We start from the raw sequence: 18,244 nt of genomic DNA on the forward strand, positions 1-18,244 counted from the left end.
CACAGAGACACATAGTAATAAACAAATCAAGTAATATAAATAAACAGTAAAACAGTAATAAAAACTATAGAGAAGAATATAATAGCAATATTAAATATACAGACTGAAAATATGAATGATGAAAGTATTTAAATGTATTATATATTGCACCAGATGATGAACGTAATTAAAGTGGCCAAAAGTGATTAAAGTGTTCTAAAGCAGGGGTTCTTAACCTTTTTGACCTCGGGGCCCAACTTATCAAGTACAAATTCAAATATTAACACTGTATTGGTTTATTAACTAATTGATCTCACTTTTGGACAAAGCTCTACTTCGTGAAGTCAGGATTATTCTTCACAAACATTTAGACGTTTGGGTGTTCAGCAGCATTTTAGTCTTCATGTTTTCGTTTTAAATACTTCTCTATAACTTTCGCTACAGGCTAGCTAGCTGCTGGCTGAGTGTCTTCTTCTGCATATTAGAGCTTGTTAAACAACTGACTGACGCATTACCGCCACCAAGTGGTGGGAAGCTGTATTGTAACTGAGCGTCTCGTGGATAAAGGTAATATCTCTGCTGTCTTCAATTCATTACCTATGCGTTCCCGTGGCCCTCGCAGCCTACAGGGGAAAAGGGAACGTTTTTGGCGGCCCTCTAGGTGGAGCTTGCGGCCCTATGGTTAAGAATCACTGTTCTAAAGTGTTCCAAGTGTTGGTGTTCTACTGAGAGCTCAGCTTGTTATGCAGCCTGACAGCAGCGGGAAGGAAGGACCTTCGGTTCCTCTCCCTCAGACACCGGGGGTGAATCAGCCGGTGTCTGAAGGAGCTGTGCAGCGCTGCAGAGTCCTGCATGGGGTGGGAGGCGTGGCTTATTATGGATGATAGCTTAGCATCATTCTCCTGTCTGCCACCACCTCCACCAGTGATAGCTTAGCATCATCCTCCTGTCTCCCACCACCTCCAACAGGTGATAGCTTAGCATCATCATCCTGTCTCCCACCACCTCCAACAGGTGATAGCTTAGCATCATCCTCCTGTCTCCCACCACCTCCAACAGGTGATAGCTTAGCATCATCCTCCTGTCTGCCACCACCTCCACCAGTGATAGCTTAGCATCATCCTCCTGTCTGCCACCACCTCCACCAGGTGATAGCTTAGCTAATTAATGCAGCGAGGCAGAACAAAGCTCTGTCATGATAATAAGTCACAGATCATATACTGGTGATTCACAGCTTAAAATAACCACGAGACACCCGTTGCTAATGTGCACATCAAATGTGTTGTTTGATTAATTACAGTTGTTTTAGCACATCAACGGGTTGTTGGAGTCGTACGCAGGACATAAGGCCGGCAGAATCAATAACTTCTTTTAAACTACTTCTTTAAACCCATTTTTATAGAATTGCTTTTAAGTGATGTCATCCTTTTATGTCCTTTTATGATCTATTATGCAGTTCTTTTGTTCCCCTGGTTTTGTTTGTATATTGTATTTATTTGTTTGTTTTGTTTGGTAGTATTCATTGCCTATGGTCCTTTTTGTTTACTGATATTTAAGTTATGTCTTCTTTGCTTCTCTGTAGAGCACTTTGTGAACTTTGTTTTTATAGGTGCTATATAAATAAAGTTATTATTTTTATTAACAACAGTTCACACAGCTCAGAAAAAGAAAATGTGATTCACTGGAAACTTCTTAGTCCGCTTATACCGTTCTTTCTGATCCCACCAAATCTGTGATCTGAAAATGACATGAGCATAACAAAATGAAGTGGTAATCCCCAACTCCCCTCAATAATTTTAAACATCACAACCCCCGGAAAATAACTGGCTTCACAATCTGAATTTAATCATTTCGGCGGATAAGATTTGCAAAGTCTAAAAGAGCCGCATGATTCAATTGTTTATCTCCATTTAAGTTAACATATAGAGCTAAACCAGAAGTAAGCCAACATCTGTAGATATGTCATCGGGCCTCTCTGACCCTATGAGCATGCAACTGATTATAATCAACAAAGCATCTAATCTAGTTGATGCAGGCGTTTAGGTTCTTTAGAATTCAAAAGAAAGTACTCAGTAAAAAAACATTACCTGTGTCATCATCACAAGCTTTCACCGCCTGACTGCTAGATTGACAAATTATTCATTTCTATTTTAGCTTACGTAACAGAAATTCTAATATGTGTTTTGGATTAATGGATCTCAGGACAGAATCCCAAAAAGAAAGCCTGAAAGAAAAAATACATAACATGTAACAGAGCTGCATCTTTCTTTTCCTTTTTGGTGACCTCACCGATTTGACCCCGTTAGGTGAGGAACCACTGCCCTCAAATCCATCAGACTTCTTCATCAAGCAGCGATACACAGTGGAAGAATCAGTTATTTGAAATGTCCATCAAGCCTTTCATATTAATGATCAGTGTGTGTGGAGAACCTATGTAATAGACTAATATAAGTTTTTAAAATGCTGACTTAATCAATCCAATTCTTTCCATTGCACTCATAAATTCTATTTAAGGCGCCTATCTCCTAAACTTGCAAAACAAGATTAAACTGAAGCACAAAGTATGTGATTAAAGGAACGCTGAGTTGATTTTAAGAGGTGTGTGCATATTGATTAAGAGAGGATTGACACAGAGGACTGAAATGTAAATGCGCCCATTGGAAGGGGATATTGCTGTTAAATGAATCTGGCCATTGATCATGATATGTGAGGGCAGCTGATGATCGTCAAAAATGATTTACCATGTCCTTAAACTTGTGATACATTCAGTTTCATTGATTTAAAAAAGATGAAGACTATTTTTATATTGCTTCATACAAGTTGTTTCAATTGTGTTAATTACATATTAATAAACAATCAAATGTGCCTGACACGTATTATTTGGGCTTTAAAATTCTCCAAAGCTTTTTTTTTATAATCAAAGAATAAATTACAGAAATAAACAAATCAACAGCAGAGCTGTTTACTATCATTGTTTGTGATTCAACACAATGTCAAAAACAGTTTAAATGTAAAGGTACTGTCTCTTTAAGGACTGCTTCATCAACATGGCCCCGCCCTCTTTTATTACCCTACGACGTGACCGGAAGAGGCGGGGCTTCGTTGTTTTTCGCGCGAGTTTCCTTTCTTCTTCCTGCGAGGTGTGAACGCTGTGGTCGGTGGAGAGTATTTATACCGGGACCGACGCCTCAGAGCCGCAGACTCGCTTTCCCTCGCGGCTCTTGTGTCCACGTCACGCAGCGGAACAAAGATGGCGCAGCCGAGAGTCACGCAGTTCTTCGCCCAGAGGAAGAAAGGACTCGCCGGGCCGGTGAAGCCGAGCAAGCCGCGCAGGAGCGCTGTGGTCGGCCGCGGCTCGTCTGAGATCAGCACGAGGTCCAGATCCTCCCAAAACAAAGATGTTCTCCTCCGCTCGTCCTCCGTCCACGAAGAGTTCGTGCGCGTCATCGAGGAGGCGGTGGAGCTGGACCACGGAGACTGCTCCAGCGGGTACGCGCACGGTACCACCTCCAGTCCCCGGACCCCGAAGCAGAGCCCGAAGGAGGCCGAGTTTGACCTCGGAGCCGCCGTGTTTTCAGCCACCGCCGCCCACAGCACGGCCAAGAAGAGACGGCAGGAGGAGGTCTTCCAGGACTCTAAGGTCCCCGTGCCGGTGAAAGCAGCGAGGACCAAGGCCAGGAAGAAGCTGGTCCTCCCGCAGAACAGCCCGCAGGTAACGCAGCGTGGACGCCTTTTGGTGCCTCCTTTGGTTTCACATATGGAGGCAACCATTACAGTGTGTGTGAGCGTGTTGTGCAGATAGAGTGACACAGTGTGTGTGTGTTCAGGCTGCAGTCCAGTCCCTGTCCGGTGAGGTGACCCTGCAGCACTCGGCTCCTGCAGCTTCTGGTTCTGGTTCTGGACAGATGTCTGAGGACCAGCTCCCCGTGCACAGCTCCCCACAGAGGACTGCAGTCAGCACCAGAGGACAGGGCAGCAAGGTGACCACTGCTGATGGATGCTTCACTCACGTGTAGTCCGCCACTGTGACACACACACACACACACACACACACACACACACACACACACTGTGACACACATGACAGAGGAGCATGCAGACCATGTGCACATTCATGAGTGTTGACTGACTGCAGTGTGATGATATCAAACTAACTACTGGCTAATGACTTATGTATTTCTCATATTGTTTACAAAACATGTGGAAAAATAAACCAACAATGTGTTAAGTCTCATCAATTTGCTAAAACGGCAGATAGGTTTTTGGCAAAGGGAGGAAATTGGGGGTAAACTGTGATTCAGTCAAAACTAACTTGTCACCCGCAGTGGAGCTTATTGGTGTGTTTTTAATAGCCTTTCAACAACAATTGAGCTCAGTGGTATATTTAGTTGGTAGTGCATATGTTTCTGTACAGGCACACACAACAATATATATTTCTTTAGTTGTCCACACTTTCTTTAACGTTCCTTTTTAAACCCCCTTTCTGCCAGGTTTTGTGTAAAGAGGGCATTGCAACCCTCAAGTCTCGCCTTCAGAGGATCCAGAGCCACGCAGAGGAGATGACCAGAGCTTCAGCTTCCTCGTCTCTAGTCGCCTCAGCTGCTCCTAAAACGACGCCATTTGTCCCCAAAACCACGCCTGCCTACTCCGATGCTACGGCCCTCAGGTTCACTGTAGCGCAAATCAAAGAGCTGGCAGCTAAAGCTCAGCGGAGGAAGCAGGAGAGAGAGGCCAAGGAGAGCAAGCAGAGTGAGGCTCAGCCCCAGGACAGGTGAGCATCTCACACACACACACACACACACACACACACACACACACACACACACACACACAGTCCCGTGCAGTGGGACATGCTTTACCACTGAAGCCCAGACCAGCAGCCAACGTCTTGTTGTTCTCCTCAGCGCCGAGCAGCCGGCGTACCAGCGGTACCACACCCTCGCCCAGGCGGCGCCGCCGGGCCTGGCCCTGCCGCTGCAGTACAGGCTGCTGCAGGAGATGTTCAGGAGCATGGACACCGTGGTCGCCATGCTGCACAACCGCGGAGAGACCGCCACCTTCACCAAGATCAAGCGGGGCGTTCAGGACATGATGCACAAGTGAGTGGAGGGACGGGGTATCGGTCATGGACCAGTTCTGTGTCATGTTTGTGATGTGACTAAAACAGTATTTCACACAGTACTAGTAATACATAGTCTATATTACTGCTTTTATTCCCCAGGGTTTGATGTCGAGGCTCTTAATTAAAAAAAACATATTATACTATATAGTTAACTTCTTACGGTCATGGAAAACCTGGAAAAGTCATGGCATTTTAAAATGGTTATTTCCAGGCCTGGAAATGTCCTTTTAAAAAATTCCCACAAGTTTAGTAAAAGTCATGTAAATGTGTTATATTCATGTGTTCATTTACGCTGAGTTTGAAATAATGAATATGCTTTTAAAAAGAAAGACTCAAAATATAAGCAGGCATACATACAGGCATCTATATAAATGTTTATTCTTTTAATCAAACTATTGTCTCATTCATTTGTGTCATTTAAGGTTTACTGTATGCTTTGTGTTCTCATTGTTAGTTTAAATACTACATTTACTCACTTTTTACTGTTTACACCCAGAGTTCACAACATGTTTGTCATGGACATTTGGTTTAAAGTCATGAAACTCACTGGTCAGAATGTGTATGAACCCTGATATAATGTTATTGATATTATTATAATTTATAGGGCCATCTATGTTTACATAATGCCCACAAAGACTGGGTCTCCTGCTCATTGCAGCTTGGTGCTCGATCCTTTCGTGACATCTTGCGTTTGCCGTTCCTCGTCCTCAGGCGCTTTGAGGAGAGCCACGCGGGTCAGATCAGGACGGTGTTCCCTGAGGCCTACACCTTCAGACAGGAGAGGAACGTCCCGACCTTCAACAGCAGCGTGAAGAAGGGCTGCAGCCAGCTCACCGTGGAGCCCGTCCTGCCCTCTGGTCAGTGCTCAACATGGTACGCCCCTTTTAGAGGTGTTTTTCATGGTGATGCGTTATTAATGAACATATTTGTGGGTGTTTTGCTCCTCAGGCCAGAACGCGGCTCGTCCCGTCCTGTTGGCGTCTCGCCTCCTGGAGAGAAGAAACATCTTCCACCTCAACCTGCTCTCCATCGTCAAACAGCACCACAAGGTCAGTGAGCTTTATAACCAGGCTTAGGTCTTCCAGTGCTGGGCAGCCGGGAAACTGGCTGCCACCAGGGGGCGGTGCTGGGGCTTATTTTGAATATTTAAAAAAAAATCTATTGTATTTCATAACATGATTTGGTATAGATGTCTGGTCATGGGTATAGATGTTGATGCCCCGTCTCTGCCTGCAGACCTTCCTGTCCCTGCTGGTTCCTCCAGTCTCGGTTCCAGAAGACCAGCTGACCCGCTGGCATCCTCGCTTCAACGTGGACACGGTTCCCGCCGTGCCGTGCAGCGCGCTGCCGCAGCCGGCTCCCAGCGTCACGCTGACCACGGCTCAGGAGGTGCTGGACACGGCCCGCGCTCTCATCACGCCCAAGGTACCGGGCCGTGTTCCGGCATTAGGGACGATGTAATAGTTATGATGCCTACTGGATTGTTCATAATCATGGTCTGTCTCCTGTCCCGCCTCAGATGGAGAAGGCTTTGGTTTCTCTGGCTCAGAAGACGGAAGGTAAAGCTGCAGAGAACAGCAAGCCGGCAGCTCCTCAGAACTCGGTGTCCGCTCCACCGGCCGGCCTGAAGGGCGTGTCCCAGTCCCTGCTGGACCGGGTGAGTGACCGGGAGTTTACTATGATGTGCATTATTAGCCTGGTTGAATCCACGTTGTGATTAATCGTTGTGTTGTGGGTTCAGATCCGTGCTAAAGAGGCCCAGAAGCTCCAAGCGGCCATGACCAGAGACCCCACACAAGAGGACCGTCTGCTGATGATGTCACGGCTCCCCGAGCTGGCCAGGATCCTGAGGAACGTTTTTGTTGCAGAGAAGAAACCGGCTTTAATCATGGAAGTGGCCTGCAACAAGGTGGTGGTCAGCTACAGGTCTGCCCTCAGTACAGGTGGGTTCAAACCATAAGAAATATACATTTATGTTTCTGCTAGAATGCAAAAAAAACAGCGTTGAGCTGTAGCGTTCAACATTATTTAGTTGTAGAAAACCAGTTGCTGTCTTCTACCAGAACTGCAATGTGATTGGTCCTCCTCTCAACCAACAGGTGAGATGGAGAAACACATCCGCCTGCTGGCAGAGGTGACTGCTGATTGGCTGATCATACATCCAATCAGGAAGGACTTCTACCTGAAGCTGAACAAGAACATGGAGCTCAACATCGTTCTGGAGCGACTGAGCAGCCGCCTGCGAGAGGAAGAGAGACTCTGAGACGCAAATGAAGACGTGGTGAATTCCTCACTGCCAGCAGACTGACCGGCAGGATGGTCGCTTTTAAAGTGCAATATTTTTTTTGGGTGAATTTGAATGATTTGTGGACAATGGGCATGAATGTGTGACATGTTGTCCACAGCAGGTTTAGTTGTGGTAAAGGGTCAGATACGACTCCTGGTATTTATTACACTCCATGTTGTGAAGAGGTTTTTAAACACATTTCTGTGCTTTGTTTAGTTCTTTTATGAAAGTGTAATGTCAATGTTGACTTTTTAAGGATCCATTTTCTACGTTGTAGAACTGATGAATGTTTCCATCTTTTGAGATCCCTGTTCCATCATGTTTAAGAAATACAAGCATCTGTCATCAAGTTCTGCTGCCTCCTTGTTATTAAATATGTCTGTAAATTTAAAGGCAATGATTACATCACACATCTGACATCCTGTCCAGATTCTACAGGAAAGAAGGTTCCAGAACTTGCTGTCTTGTTTCTGCCACAACACTATAGATGAGACGTTCTAATTGTGGTGTTTGCAGTAGTTAAATATATATTTAATATAAAGCTGGACCCTTTTTCCATTGTCGATGCAAATAAAATATAATTAGAAAACAAGCTTAGATGTTTTCCTCTACAGTTATGAGGTTCTATGTTTTCGAGAAACAAGTCCAGTGTTATTACAGGATATAAAGGGTTCATCAGGACCTTTTACCAGACAACAGCTGACGACCGTTCATGTTCACACCTCGAGGAAATCTAACCATCAATGAGCTCCTGCATGTGTTTGAACCCACGCTGACCAACGCGTTCAGTGAAGAGTACAGAACTAAGTACTCGTATCTAAAACTGTGAAACTGGTTGCTGGCCACTATGACCTCATGCGTCACCACTAGTAGAGATTATTCATAAAGGGACAGGCAATATGTCCTAAGTTTGCTCTCATGAGGCAACATTAGCTGTTTTTGTTTTGAGAGTTGGTCAATTTGTTTGGTCTGTAATGTATTAATTAGGAGTACATATAACCTTATTTTTCTTTTACTGTGTTGAAAGGTGTTACAGGTTTTGGGAAGATATAGTGGACGGCCATGTCTGGGTAGCTCTACATCAGATACACACAGATCAGAGTTCATCAATATTTTATGAGCTGAATTTAGTCTTCCACTGCAAACGCATTTGGTACTTCCTGTCAACACCTTTAACTAAATGCATCATTAAAACCACATTCCTTAGTTTCCTAATGCATGGGCCAAATGTATTAAATAACTTCAATGTACGTTTAATTCTCATTAAAATATGTATTCTAGATTGTCGAGCTTCTAGTGAGGTTTTCAAACAAAGAATCGACTCATATTTGAGGCCAACAATTTTTATTTTATGTTATTGTGGCTATAGAAATGTAACTTAAATTGCAGATAGTCAACACAAAATATGGATTGGAGCAAAATATTATTAGATGAATGCTCTGTATGTATAGGAAATGTTTGGCTCAAACTATGCTAACATGCTAACAGTGTAGCCTGGTGCTGTGCACTGGACAACACGGGAGATTTATTATACACAGCTTTCCTACAGCCGCGTAAGATATTCAATATACAGATGGAGAAGCCTTTGTTGAAAGATATAAGACACGATGAAATAAAAGTAAACCCATCGTCATTCAGTCTGCATCAAATATAATAAAATATATCATATAGTATTCATCCATCCCTCCTCTGCTTCCTCCTGTTCAGGCACAGGGATGATCCATGAGGCAAAAGGAAAGAACATTAAGACATTAAGACTCCTTAAAGCTGACATGGCACCAGAGCTTCAACACATTTATAAATGAATAATACAAATTATATATCCATCAGTCTAGGATTGAAATGACAAAAACTGGAAACTTGAGTGTGAGCTAAAGAGGGTTCTTTGGTGCTGGGAAGCACCCGACTGGAAACCAGTCAAACTTTGGTCTGGCAGCCTCTGTGGTTCTGCAGGTTCCTCAGTACTGCAGCAGGGAGAACACTGTGGGTTCTGCAGGTTCCTCAGTACTGCAGCAGGGAGAACACTGTGGGTTCTGCAGGTTCCTCAGTACTGCAGCAGGGAGAACACTGTGGGTTCTGCAGGTTCCTCAGTACTGCAGCAGGGAGAACACTGTGGGTTCTGCAGGTTCCTCAGTACTGCAGCAGGGAGAACACGGCGTGTGGTTTCAGTTTGTCGACGCCGTGCAGCTCTCTGAGCTCGATGACCACCAGGCAGCCCAGAATCACCGCCTGCTGCTTCTTCATCAGCTCACAGGCGGCAAACAACGTCCCTGCAACACAGACACGTCCCAATCTCACTTCAAAACACAAGATAGAAGGTGACCGATGGACGCGTGGCTGGGACAACAAATTAAAATGTTAATAAAATAAATAAATCCTGGGTGAAGTTTATAAATCACAATAACGGCGAATAAAGACATATCGTATCCGTCATTCCTCCTGTCCTCTTTTGTTTCAGCCAACACAGAGAGGTAGGGGAGGTAGCTGCTCCCTGCAGCGTGATATTAAATTACACCAAAACGTGAAAAAGCACCAGTATCGTTGAGGCTAATAACCAGATCAACACTAATGTTGTGCTTAAGCACGTTTAATACAGCGTTCTGGTAAACATCTTACCTTTAGCTAATGTAGACATGCTAACAGCGCTCGTTGGTGCGTTGTGTGAACATGATGCTACTTCACTCACCTCCAGTAGCCAGAAGGTCGTCAATGAGGAGAATCTTCTGTCCTGGAGCCACAGCGTCTTCCTGGACCTCTGCTTCTGCCTGCAGGAACACAAGTACAGTAGCATAGCATCAGTAGCATAGCATCAGTAGCATAGCATCAGTAGCATAGCATCAGTAGCATAGCATTAGCCGAGGGACCACAGCTGCTGAGGATACTCTTTTTACAATCAGGTGAGGAACACTGTTAAACGACCAGTCCAACATGTGTGTGTCTGCATGTGTGTGTGTGCTTTACCTTGCCATACTCCAAGTCATATGCCACAGACACAGTGGCTCCAGGCAGTTTCCCTTTCTTTCGGATGAGGACAAAGCCGACACCCAGCCGCTGGGCGAGAAGAGGCCCAAACAGGAACCCACGAGCATCTAGACCTGAACACAAGAAACACATCTAGACCTGAACACAAGATACACATCTAGACCTGAACACAAAGAACCCAAGAAACACATCTAGACCTGAACACAAGAAACATCTAGACCTGAACACAAAGAACATCTAGACCTGAACACAAAGAACACAAGAAACACATCTAGACCTGAACACAAGAAACATCTAGACCTGAACACAAAGAACACAAGAAACACATCTAGACCTGAACACAAAGAACACAAGAAACACATCTAGACCTGAACACAAGAAACACATCTAGACCTGAACACAAGAAACAAATCTAGACCTGAACACAAGAAACACAACTAGACCTGAACACAAAGAACACAAGAAACACATCTAGACCTGAACACAAGAAACACATCTAGACCTGAACACAAGAAACACAACTAGACCTGAACACAAAGAACATCTAGACCTGAATACAAGAAACACATCTAGACCTGAACACAAAGAACATCTAGACCTGAACACAAAGAACATCTAGACCTGAACACAAGATACACATCTAGACCTGAACACAAGATACACATCTAGACCTGAACACAAGAAACAAATCTAGACCTGAACACAAGAAACACAACTAGACCTGAACACAAAGAACATCTAGACCTGAACACAAGAAACACATCTAGACCTGAACACGAAACACATCTAGACCTGAACACGAAACACATCTAGACCTGAACACAAAGAACATCTAGACCTGAACACAAGATACACATCTAGACCTGAACACAAGATACACATCTAGACCTGAACACAAGATACACATCTAGACCTGAACACAAGATACACATCTAGACCTGAACACAAGATACACATCTAGACCTGAACACAAGATACACATCTAGACCTGAACACGAAACACATCTAGACCTGAACACGAAACACATCTAGACCTGAACACGAAACACATCTAGACCTGAACACGAAACACATCTAAACCTGAACACAAAGAACATCTAGACCTGAACACAAGATACACATCTAGACCTGAACACAAGATACACATCTAGACCTGAACACGAAACACATCTAGACCTGAACACAAAGAACATCTAGACCTGAACACAAGATACACATCTAGACCTGAACACAAGATACACATCTAGACCTGAACACAAGATACACATCTAGACCTGAACACGAAACACATCTAGACCTGAACACGAAACACATCTAGACCTGAACACAAAGAACATCTAGACCTGAACACAAGATACACATCTAGACCTGAACACAAGATACACATCTAGACCTGAACACAAGAAACAAATCTAGACCTGAACACAAGAAACACAACTAGACCTGAACACAAAGAACATCTAGACCTGAACACGAAACACATCTAGACCTGAACACGAAACACATCTAGACCTGAACACGAAACACATCTAGACCTGAACACGAAACACATCTAAACCTGAACAAGAAACACATCTAAACCTGAACAAGAAACACATCTAGACCTGAACACAAAGAACATCTAGACCTGAACACAAAGAACATCTAGACCTGAACACAAGATACACATCTAGACCTGAACACAAGATACACATCTAGACCTGAACACAAGATACACATCTAGACCTGAACACAAGAAACACATCTAGACCTGAACACAAGAAACACATCTAGACCTGAACACAAGAAACACATCTAGACCTGAACACAAGAAACACATCTAGACCTGAACACAAGAAACACATCTAGACCTGAACACAAAGAGCATCTAGACCTGAACACAAAGAACATCTAGACCTGAACACAAAACACATCTACACCTGAACACAAAGAACATCTACACCTGAACACAAAGAACATCTACACCTGAACACAAAGAACATCTAGACCTGAACACAAGAAACACAACTAGACCTGAACACAAGAAACAAATCTAGACCTGAACACAAAGAGCATCTAGACCTGAACACAAGAAACACAACTAGACCTGAACACAAGAAACAAATCTAGACCTGAACACAAGAAACACAACTAGACCTGAACACAAAGAACATCTAGACCTGAACACGAAACACATCTAGACCTGAACACAAAGAACATCTAGACCTGAACACAAGATACACATCTAGACCTGAACACAAGATACACATCTAGACCTGAACACAAGATACACATCTAGACCTGAACACAAGATACACATCTAGACCTGAACACAAGATACACATCTAGACCTGAACACAAGATACACATCTAGACCTGAACACAAGATACACATCTAGACCTGAACACAAGATACACATCTAGACCTGAACACAAGAAACAAATCTAGACCTGAACACAAGAAACACAACTAGACCTGAACACAAAGAACATCTAGACCTGAACACGAAACACATCTAGACCTGAACACGAAACACATCTAGACCTGAACACGAAACACATCTAGACCTGAACACGAAACACATCTAAACCTGAACAAGAAACACATCTAAACCTGAACAAGAAACACATCTAGACCTGAACACAAAGAACATCTAGACCTGAACACAAAGAACATCTAGACCTGAACACAAGATACACATCTAGACCTGAACACAAGATACACATCTAGACCTGAACACAAGAAACACATCTAGACCTGAACACAAGAAACACATCTAGACCTGAACACAAGAAACACATCTAGACCTGAACACAATAAACACATCTAGACCTGAACACAATAAACACATCTAGACCTGAACACAATAAACACATCTAGACCTGAACACAAGAAACACATCTAGACCTGAACACAAAGAGCATCTAGACCTGAACACAAAGAACATCTAGACCTGAACACAAAACACATCTAGACCTGAACACAAAGAACATCTACACCTGAACACAAAGAACATCTACACCTGAACACAAAGAACATCTAGACCTGAACACAAGAAACACATCTAGACCTGAACACAATAAACACATCTAGACCTGAACACAAAGAGCATCTAGACCTGAACACAAGAAACACAACTAGACCTGAACACAAGAAACAAATCTAGACCTGAACACAAGAAACACAACTAGACCTGAACACAAAGAACATCTAGACCTGAACACGAAACACATCTAGACCTGAACACGAAACACATCTAGACCTGAACACGAAACACATCTAGACCTGAACACGAAACACATCTAAACCTGAACAAGAAACACATCTAGACCTGAACACAAAGAACATCTAGACCTGAACACAAGATACACATCTAGACCTGAACACAAGATACACATCTAGACCTGAACACAAGATACACATCTAGACCTGAACACAAGAAACACATCTAGACCTGAACACAAGATACACATCTAGACCTGAACACAAAACACATCTAGACCTGAACACAAAGAACATCTAGACCTGAACACAAAGAACACAAGAAACACATCTAGACCTGAACACAAGAAACACATCTAGACCTGAACACAAGAAACACATCTAGACCTGAACACAATGAACATCTACACCTGAACACAATGAACATCTACACCTGAACACAAGAAACACATCTAGACCTGAACACAAGAAACACATCTAGACCTGAACACAAGAAACACATCTAGACCTGAACACAAGAAACACATCTAGACCTGAACACAAGAAACACATCTAGACCTGAACACAAAGAACACAAGATACACATCTAGACCTGAACACAAGAAACACATCTAGACATGAACACAAAGAACACATCTAGACCTGAACACAATGAACATCTACACCTGAACACAATGAACATCTACACCTGAACACAAGAAACACATCTAGACCTGAACACAAGAAACACATCTAGACCTGAACACAAGAAACACATCTAGACCTGAACACAAAACACATCTAGACCTGAACACAAGATACACATCTAGACCTGAACACAAAACACATCTAGACCTGAACACAAAGAGCATCTAGACATGAACACAAGAAACACATCTAGACCTGAACACAAGAAACACATCTAGACCTGAACACAAGATACACATCTAGACCTGAACACAAGAAACACATCTAGACCTGAACACAAGATACACATCTAGACCTGAACACAAAACACATCTAGACCTGAACACAAAGAACATCTAGACCTGAACACAAAGAACACAAGAAACACATCTAGACCTGAACACAAGAAACACATCTAGACCTGAACACAAGAAACACATCTAGACCTGAACACAAGATACACATCTAGACCTGAACACAAAACACATCTAGACCTGAACACAAAGAGCATCTAGACATGAACACAAGAAACACATCTAGACCTGAACACAAGAAACACATCTAGACCTGAACACAAGATACACATCTAGACCTGAACACAAGAAACACATCTAGACCTGAACACAAGATACACATCTAGACCTGAACACAAAACACATCTAGACCTGAACACAAAGAACATCTAGACCTGAACACAAAGAACACAAGAAACACATCTAGACCTGAACACAAGAAACACATCTAGACCTGAACACAAGAAACACATCTAGACCTGAACACAATGAACATCTACACCTGAACACAATGAACATCTACACCTGAACACAAGAAACACATCTAGACCTGAACACAAGAAACACATCTAGACCTGAACACAAGAAACACATCTAGACCTGAACACAAGAAACACATCTAGACCTGAACACAAGAAACACATCTAGACCTGAACACAAAGAACACAAGATACACATCTAGACCTGAACACAAGAAACACATCTAGACATGAACACAAAGAACACATCTAGACCTGAACACAATGAACATCTACACCTGAACACAATGAACATCTACACCTGAACACAAGAAACACATCTAGACCTGAACACAAGAAACACATCTAGACCTGAACACAAGAAACACATCTAGACCTGAACACAAAACACATCTAGACCTGAACACAAGATACACATCTAGACCTGAACACAAAACACATCTAGACCTGAACACAAAGAGCATCTAGACATGAACACAAAGAACACATCTAGAGAGCAATGACAGTAATTAGGGCTGGGCGGTATGGCCAAAAATTCATATCACGGTATTTAGTAGGATTCAGGCGGTTTCACAGTATATCACAGTATTTATTTGAGTAAACAAATTGATTCATTGACACCGAAAAGAACAGCCGCCATAGTTGTTCACTACTCACTGGCCGACAAGCTCAACACTGGACGTTGGTAGTGTGTTAGGAGACTAACTTGGAGGGACTTAGGACCAAGGGGACGCAGGTATGAATTTATCATACACGTCATACCCATGGTGCATTGTCGCTCTCGACAGGGAGCATTATTTAATTTTTCACAGAATTCAGCTGAGAGCGCAGCGGGCGCTACTTACGTGACAGGGTACACAGTTCAGTCATGGTTTCACATTTATAAAATTGCATGCTGGGTAAAGCCCGCCAACTTATCAACATTCATACAGTATGGAAGTTTGAAACCGGTATACTCTGAAATCACTGTGGGCTCAAAGCACGCTCTTCTCCTCGCAGGCTACCATATTGCTCACGAGATGTTCTTTGCAGAAGTGACGTGAAATCGCTGGCAAAAGAGTTTTTACACGCATCTCATTTGCACACAGATCTTTGACATTTATTTGCTGCCTTCCTGTTGAGACGGTTTCACACAATATTCCCGAGCAGAAGGGAAGAAGCCCTAGATGGCAGTAATGCAACATTAATGGATAATAGAGACAAAAACATCTGTAGAACTGATAACTTTATCTGGTATACGTACATGCAACTCAGGTGCACGCACACGCATGTTTAGAGTAAAAGGTGCGTCAATGAATACTTTTTAAAAAGGTGGCATTTCAATTCTCTGTTCCTTTAATGCTCTTCAGGTAAAGAATACTGGTTTATATTGACTTTGGCTTCTTACCGACAATCAGATCCACCTGCTGGTGGTTCTTCCTGACATGTTCTTCAAACAGGTCGGTCGCTGCCGTCAGCGCTGCTGGATCCTTCAGGAGGGGACAGATATCCCTGCAACACACAGTCCATCAGGACCGGTCCCTTCTAATGGAAACCAGTAGGAACCACTTTGATGCATCGTGAGAGCACAGATGATTAGTTAATGAACTTCTGCTTCCACACAATTGATTCATTCTTCCATCAGCACGCCTGTAAGCTAGTGACTAAAACAACAACATTACATCATTAGCTGAGGTGGTGATGATTTATTTTGATCACAGTCCTTAGAACTACTGGAGACGTCAGAGCCTCTGTGTTCTACCCAGAAGACCTTTTCATTCACAAAATAAAGTTCACTCCAGTGGTCTTTTTTTAATTGTTTTATGTAGTTATAATCTTTTTAGAGATTATTTTGTATTGTAACAAATCCAGAAATTTCCCAAGGAGTCCAAGAATCAGTTTCATCTTCTTGGGTCAAAAGTAACTCCAAATGTTATTAATACATTCAGTTTATTAGAATAGAGCTAATTAAATGCATTATGATAAATAAAGTTGTCTGAGTCTGAATTACTGTTGCTCTGACCAGTTATGTTGTTGTCCAACATTTGATGAAATTGAAAATGTCATAATTTTCTGTTAATAAAAATGAGAAAATGTGTTTGCAATTACACATTAAGGACATTGTCAGACATATTTCATAAAAACAAGATGAACATACGTTGTGTTACTTTCCTACAGAATGACAAGAGTCAAAACATCGTTCAAAGTAAAATTACTAAAGTCGCTCCACATTTGTGTACAAAATAACACCTGGTATTAATTAAAGTTTCTTCAAAATAAAAACTATTATTCTGTCTAACTTTTATTACTTTTCCATTCATGTGTATCAGGTTCCTCATTACAGATTTATGACTGGTAATTCAAATATATCTGTATCATCCTTTAGAGCAACATTAAATTAAGTTTGAACTCGTAAGAAAAAATACATTTCAAAAGAGGCATAATTGTGAGATAAAAGTCATAATTATGAGATAATATAGTCGAAATTATGATATTGTATTGTGAGATTATTTGTGTGTGCTAGACACGGGCGTCCATAGATCACTCCGGACAGTCAAACTTAATAAATACATGTTAGACCGTTAAAAGTGTTTTATTCCTTTGAGTCTTTTTTAACTGTTTACATGACCTTCATGTGGCCTTCACGTGCATTGGGACATATCGATCCTCCTTCCCTCACCTGCTGCGCGTGGAGCGGTTCACTGTCTACGGGCACGGAGGGGCGGGTCGCGTGGAGGACCCGGTCCAGGTCGGGTCCGGGTCCTCCACGCGCAGAGGGACCAGGCAGCACGAGGCACCTCACCTGAACACGACTCCTTTCTTTGGGAAGTCTGGAAAAGCTCGGATGTGTCTGCGGACCAGCTGGAGCTTTGATTCGGAGTCTGCTGCCATTCTCGCTCGAGATTCTTCCTTCTTCTTCTTCTGCTGCTGCTGCTTCTTCTTCTTCTTCTTCTTCTTCTGCTCTTATGGCGGTTGTCGTCCATCTTATTGGAGCATTACCGCCCCCTTCTGCTCCGGAGTGTACATTACATTACATTTGATCCAAAGACACTTTGGGAAGTGCATTCAACCATGAGGACAAACTCAGAACAACAGGAAACAAGAAATTACAACTTCATCAATAAAGTTAAACTACAAAGTGCTTTCAGTAAGTAACATCTACTTTCCTTATTCACATAAGGATCAGGCAATAGACTGACAATCCACATATACCACATTAACCGATATTTTATTCTCCATGTTTGCCGCCCTAGA

General features: G+C 42.7%; 2 protein-coding genes across 2 annotated transcripts; one reads left to right on the plus strand and one right to left on the minus strand.

Moving 5' to 3' along the window:
* Positions 1-3,229: 3,229 nt before the first annotated feature.
* Positions 3,230-7,752, plus strand: cdt1 (chromatin licensing and DNA replication factor 1; the record flags this gene model as incomplete). The annotated part of the gene is made up of 10 exons (XM_079229826.1): positions 3,230-3,691; positions 3,807-3,959; positions 4,470-4,750; positions 4,884-5,078; positions 5,813-5,958; positions 6,050-6,150; positions 6,338-6,526; positions 6,621-6,758; positions 6,843-7,044; positions 7,201-7,752. The coding sequence occupies 10 exons, from the start codon at positions 3,230-3,232 to the stop codon at positions 7,362-7,364; spliced, it is 2,031 nt and encodes a 676-aa protein (XP_079085952.1). The 3' UTR covers positions 7,365-7,752.
* Positions 7,753-8,724: 972 nt separating this feature from the next.
* Positions 8,725-17,922, minus strand: aprt (adenine phosphoribosyltransferase). The gene is made up of 5 exons (XM_079230028.1): positions 17,793-17,922; positions 16,398-16,501; positions 10,350-10,483; positions 10,075-10,153; positions 8,725-9,658 (listed from the first exon to the last, which is right to left on the minus strand). The coding sequence occupies exons 1-5, from the start codon at positions 17,879-17,881 to the stop codon at positions 9,519-9,521; spliced, it is 546 nt and encodes a 181-aa protein (XP_079086154.1). The 5' UTR covers positions 17,882-17,922; the 3' UTR covers positions 8,725-9,518.
* Between the last annotated feature and the right edge of the window lie 322 nt (positions 17,923-18,244).

Source organism: Taurulus bubalis (genome assembly GCF_910589615.1).
Source record: "Taurulus bubalis genome assembly, chromosome: 14".
In the NCBI taxonomy this organism is placed as follows: Eukaryota; Metazoa; Chordata; class Actinopteri; order Perciformes; family Cottidae; genus Taurulus; species Taurulus bubalis.

Coding starts and splice junctions, on each gene's coding strand:
- aprt (XM_079230028.1), bottom strand. CDS start 17,881: ATGGCAGCAGACTCCGAATCAAAGCTCCAGCTGGTCCGCAGACACATC. Junction 10,484..16,397: donor GCAGGTGGATCTGATTGTCG/GTAAGAAGCCAA, acceptor TCTTGTGTTCAG/GTCTAGATGCTCGTGGGTTC. Junction 10,154..10,349: donor ATGACTTGGAGTATGGCAAG/GTAAAGCACACA, acceptor GTGTTCCTGCAG/GCAGAAGCAGAGGTCCAGGA.